Raw genomic sequence first — 6107 nt, 5'->3', positions numbered from 1 at the left:
ATATATTTCATTTGCAAAAATAAAATTTAAGAAATTTACCTAAATTTTCCGAAGTAACTTCTCAAACATCATGTAATAAAAAATTCAGACATAGATGCATTAAAAAAAAATAACGGGACTTGAAACAATTGAAACTGTTGACTTGGATAAAATTTCCTTAATTTGTTTACATGCACTATTTCTGATTCTTTCTTAGTGAGAAAATTAGGTTTATCAATTTCAAATGACACCTCAGATAATTTCTTTAAAGTTTTGTATGGACCAGAATATGGTGAACTTAATTTCCTTGTGTTAGGATAATGGAATTCTTCGTAAATTACTAAATCATTAACTTTAAAATTAGGTTCCAAAAAATGAGTGTCATAACGAATTTTGGTTTTCTTAAAAAACTCTTGGGTATTTTGAACAGCTATTTTTCTTGCTTCATCAACTGGAGGATACATATTTTGATTTACAAGAGAATCACAAGGTAATTTTCCATACATTAAATAAGCAGGAAGAAATTGAGTTACAGAATGAGGGGTGTCTATAAAGGCGCATGTTATTACTTTTGTAATGCTTCCTATTTTAACACTTACCTTTTGGAGGTTTCCTTTGATATTTCCTTGAAATTGCGAAATTAAATCCTAGTAGAGTTCAAGTATTTTTTTGATTGTCCTATAAAATGTTTCGGAATTATAGTGACGTTGGATCCTGTGTCCAATATAGTTTGTAAATTCTTATTGTTCACTCGCGATGTCACACATAAATAGTCATTTGATGGACAGCTGTTGTTATTGCTGGGCTGCGGAGGCTGGGAATCATGCTGAGGTCATGATTAAAAGAATTCACAAACCTTGGCTGCAATATAATTGTTTTAACATTACATAATATTTCGCTTAAGTGAATCGTAGAAAATCGTCCTACACAGATAGAAGGCTATACAGAGATAGAAGTGTTGCTCATTTATCGTTACCCAGTGGGCACCTGTGAACCGCAGTGACGGAGTCGAGCAACATTACCCTCGCCACAGGTACCGGTTAATAGGTTGAGCCATATTCACACAATAGAGGACAACACACAGAGAATCATTCATGGCCTGAGTGGGATTCGAACCCTCAGCCATTTGCTTCGCAGTCAGGCACGCTAAACACTCGGCCACTTGGCCGACTGCCCAAATCTACGATTAACCATCTCCTTTTAGTGTCGCTAGAGGGCACTGCTGCATGTTGCGTGAAATAAAAACTTTCAGAAAAGTGCCGCGATGACGTCACGGTAAATTAATCTTAAGTATTATCATTTATGACCCCAAAATAGATACAAAGGTGTTAAACGAACTCATGATCTTCATTTTTTTTCTTAAAAGACATCAAAAGCTGAATTCAATAAAAGAAATAATAATATCCTTTTCTTTCTTTTCTAGTGTTTCTATAAGAAGCTATCGAAATTTTGAACTTTCAAATTAGATTTTCTTTAACCCAACCCCTTATATTAATAACGATTTTTTCTCTCTATATTAAAAAATTGTAAACGTTGCCTCCGTCGCTGTTGTGGGTGTTCAACTTGGCGTTGCTTTCTGTTTTGTGGAGTAAAAACCGAATTTATGAGTTGACTTACAAACTCGAAATTACGCAGATGTCTAGAAAACTGTACGAAAAATGCACTGGAATAAAAAATATATCATTTGATAGTAAATTCCGAAATTATTAACTGTTGAACTTGTTGAAAAAGTACCATGTGAGCCGATCTAAATCTCGCTAAAATGCAAGTACAGAGTTCAAATTTAACGTGTTAAACGAAAAAATTTTAATTTTGAACTTCATGCACATTTTTGTTCTAAATTCCCATTCGTTTGCATTTTTATGTGCTTTTTCCCAATTTTTTATTTTTTTAAAATTTTTTTTTGCTTTAAATAATATATATTTATCTATTGAATAAAGGTTTCTTTCTCTAGACTTTTTATCTTATAGGATTACTGTTGACTTGTATAATCTAAAAAAAAAAAAGATTAGTTGTTACTAGCTATCAATTTTATTATCGATATCGAAAAATTAAAAAATATTTTAAAAAAAATCAAGATGGATCAAAACTGTTTCCGATTTGAATTGTTATCTGATACATTGTTAGCAATCAAAATAACTTTTTTACTGCTTCTTATTATGTCAGATATTATGTGCTCCTAAGCTTAAGTATTTTTTATATACTTCCGATTAATTTTCAAAGACTGGTAGGTAATCGTCACGAACAACTTATTAATAAAATATTTTCACAATAAATTTAAATTACTACACTCTCTTGTCAATTTTTAGACCCACTCTAAGATTCTATTTAAAATCTTAATAATCAGGTGATACTATACAGCTTTATTGTTTTTACGTGACTGTATGAATTGGTTAACATTGTAATACAATACGTTAAAAATAAATACAAATAATAAGTATGTAAAAAATCTCCGGAATAAAAACCCATTTCATGTATGTTTAAATATTAAAATACTGCAAATAAACTCGTGCAATACATGTTATTATTTAAGCTCTACAGTGATTCTAATCATTTGGTCTAATTATTATAATATACTAATATGATACCTGATGTAATAAAGATTCTATATTTACATAATATTTCGTCTAATTTATCCAATCGTTGAATTTATATTATATATTGACTAATTTAATCCATTGATACACGAAGATACATTGATACATTAATACAAGGCAAATGAGTTTCAGTTGCGTCAAAACAATAAAGCTGATATAGTACCACCTGATAATTAAGATTTTACATAGAATCTTAGAGTGGATCTAACATATATGGCAGTACTTTTACTTTCAATTTCCTGGAAATGTACTTTTAAATCGTCACTTTTTTTTGTTTTGTACTTGTACTTTTACTTGTACTTTTTACTCGTTACTTTTTAAAATAAGAACTTTTTGCTTTTCACTCGTTACTTTTTTTAAAAATACTTGTACTTTTACTCGTTACTTTTTAAAAGTAACGTTGCCATATATGGGATCTAATAAATTGGTCAGGATCTGTATATTGTTTATAAAAAAAATTTATTTATATCTTTAATTTTATCTAATCTTAAATTTTCAAGGGATAAAACCATGAGAAGCAAGCACGAACAAGTAACCAGAGCCTCTAAGTTTTTTTTTTAAGGAATAATACATGTTTCTGAATTCTAATAATGATTCGAATGTAATAAAACTTACCGATGTGGAAATAGAACTGTTGGACGCATTGACGGTACAAACAAACACAATTATCCCATTCAAATATCTTAAGACAGTCATAAGTATGAATTTTGCATACTTCATTCCCAGTTATATTGAGAATGAATGACAATAATGAATGCATAAATGAAAAAGCATAAAACAAAAACTTATTTGCACCCTGTAATAGACTAAGACAGAAAGAAAGAGAAAATTTTTTCTTTGTCTTAAGATAAGGCTACTTAAATTCATTTCCTGTAAAAACAAATTCCGAGAAAGTGTAAGAGAAAAAGGAAATAGACAAGTAAACATATACTCTAAGCTCGATTTTTTTCCATAGGTAAATAAAAATGAGTTTTAAAAAGCATACAAATATTGTTTTACAGGCAGGGCCGGATTAACCTATAGGCAAGGGCCCAAAAACGGCTATGCCTAGGGCCCACGAAAGGTAATCCGGCTCTGTGCCTAGGGCCTACGAAAGGTATAATCCGGCTCTGTTTACAGGCATTTGAATATCTGTAAGACATATGAATGCACATTTCGCATTTATGTATGTTACACCTGAATGCGTTAGACGAACAAAACTTTTTCAATTTTCGAAACAGTTTGAAATTAAAAAGCAAAAGTTGTGCTCGCCTTATTACTATCACTAGTTGCCCATGGGTCAAATGCTTTTCTTTCAGGATGGACTCCGTTAAACGCCACACCATTTCAAATCATGGGTCGCAAAAACTGTCTCCATTGATGTTTGTCGTCGGATTGGTTTTCTGATCCTGCCTGTGTACGTGTTTCACAAAATGCTTTTCCTTCTTTAGTATTCATATTTATATTCAAATCACAGTCAAGACAGTCATTATACGTTAATAAGAAAAAGAATCTAACAATATTTTAAATTATTATTACGTAAATACACTAAAAATGCCTGCTAATGAAAATAAAAAGAAAAACAGCAGCGGTCGCCATAGCTACGCATGCAATGACGACGCATGCGCACTGCTTACTATTACTTTTGAACACAGTTGAAAAATGTGCGCACGCCATCAAATCCTAACCAAGACTCATTTTATCAATGGGTATTAAAAAACGGATTCAGAATATCCACTTTTTAGTGCAAACAAATATCCGGATTTCAAAATTTTCATTTTTTGAACTATATTACACACATTACAATAAATAAAGGTTAAATTGCAATAAATAAGTTTGTTTTTCTTTTTGCGGGCAGAAAAATTCACCGGGGAAAAAAAGAGCTGGTAAAAAAAAAGGCACCACTACGTTAGTTATTATATGAACTTATCAACTGATTGATTTCCAACCATTAATCCAGAATTCAATGTAATTAATTTTGGCTATTGAATTTAATATATTAGAAATATAATTATTATTATAAATAATATAAATATTTTATAAATAATATGTGAAGAGAGTAGATATCGATGAGAGCCTTCATCTATGAAAAGGTACCCCACTATTGAATCGAGTTAACATGTCTTTATATGCTACTGAATTAGAATTATATTTTTGTATTGGTAGATACACTACAGTTCTCCCCCGCCAGAATTATATCTGTTATAGAATTCGAGGAACGGATACCACTAGTTGATTCTTTGCTGTTTTGTGAAAAGCCGGGAGAGCTGTATTAAGATCACTGTACTTTTGAGTGCTGATTGTGAGAGCGGTATTAAGTTCACGGTCGTGGACGACGTGTTGCTTTTAGCATGTCGCAGTCACAAGTAGAACGTTAACTGCTCAATGTGGACCATTCATCGAAGTAGACGTGTTCAAATTGTTGTTGGCATTTCTAGGGGGGGGCGGGTTAACATCATGTCCGGGTCACCAATATGGGGAGAGTTGTTATCGACAATGTCAACCTTCATCTACGAAAAGGCACCACACTATAGAATCGAGTTAACACGTCTTATTTGCTAGGGAATTGGAATTGTATTTTTGTAGTGGTAGATACGCTACAAATAGTTTTTAATAAAAATCCAACCTTCGATATCTAATAAGAACCTTTCTTAGCGTCGAAATACCAAATGATTAGTGTTTCGACTTTATGAAAGGTTCATGTTTATAGAACAATTCCAAAAACAAAACATATCTTTAATGTATATAAACACTTGTTTATGGAAATTAAACTACATTTCCATCTATTTATTTGTGCTTTAGTCGCATTAATTTACTTTATAAAATACGTATATTTAAAAGAAAGCCTTTGTGAATTTAATAAAATGCTCTCATACTCTCACGCCAAACAATAACATTATTCGTAGCAGCAATTTAAAAAATTTAAAATTTAATTCTAATATTATTAGCATGTGACAGTTATTATCTTCTATTATTTGTAAAAGATTATGGTAAACATTCTTGGGGAAAATATTTTATGATTTTGGAAAAGATTAAGTTATTCTAAAACAAATATTTCAGTTATAATCCTCTTAAGAAATTCTTCACACTTTTCAGACTTAGCGAACGACAAAAAAGGATTATACTTTACTTTAGGAATATTTACAGGGCCGCACATTACTGAATTAATTTCATTTTTGTTTTAAAATTAAGAAAGATAAGAAATAAGCACAATTTTATAGTGTTTCTTTTATGAACATAAAATTGATGGTTTTTGTACAATTTTTAATAAAAATTAGCGCAGCGTAGGAAAAATATTTAAAAACCTTATATTTGCATATGCAGATTGCATTGAATTTACCACCCTTATTATAGATGTTTAAATTCTTTGTTTTTCATCCTGGTAGGAAATAGGACGAATTATCATGACGAGTTGAGTTACCATGGTGGAAGCCTGGATAAAAAACATAAAAACTAGTTTGATTATCAAAGTTTAATAACATCGCCGTTCATATTTCTCAATTTCTCAAGCAATTCAACAAGTTTAGATGGTTTTATTTTGATATATATATA

At 30.8% G+C, this 6107-nt stretch overlaps 1 protein-coding gene and 1 long non-coding RNA gene across 2 annotated transcripts in view; one reads left to right on the top strand and one right to left on the bottom strand.

The window, feature by feature from the left end:
• LOC107446371 (secretin receptor) overlaps window positions 1-3394 on the bottom strand; it is a gene marked incomplete in the record, with an annotated part of 130006 nt that extends 126612 nt beyond the window's left edge. The window contains 1 exon segment of the mRNA XM_071187073.1: window positions 3192-3394. Coding sequence (XP_071043174.1) covers window positions 3192-3296 — 105 coding nt within the window.
• Window positions 1-6107, top strand: part of LOC139426913 (uncharacterized) — a 236144-nt gene that overhangs the window by 126167 nt on the left and 103870 nt on the right. The gene's annotated exons all lie outside the window — the stretch shown is intronic.

This window comes from Parasteatoda tepidariorum, chromosome 10 (assembly GCF_043381705.1).
Source record: "Parasteatoda tepidariorum isolate YZ-2023 chromosome 10, CAS_Ptep_4.0, whole genome shotgun sequence".
In the NCBI taxonomy this organism is placed as follows: domain Eukaryota; kingdom Metazoa; phylum Arthropoda; class Arachnida; order Araneae; family Theridiidae; genus Parasteatoda; species Parasteatoda tepidariorum.
The sequence above is the reverse complement of the archived record's forward strand: the minus strand, read 5'-3'. Positions and strand labels throughout refer to the sequence as shown.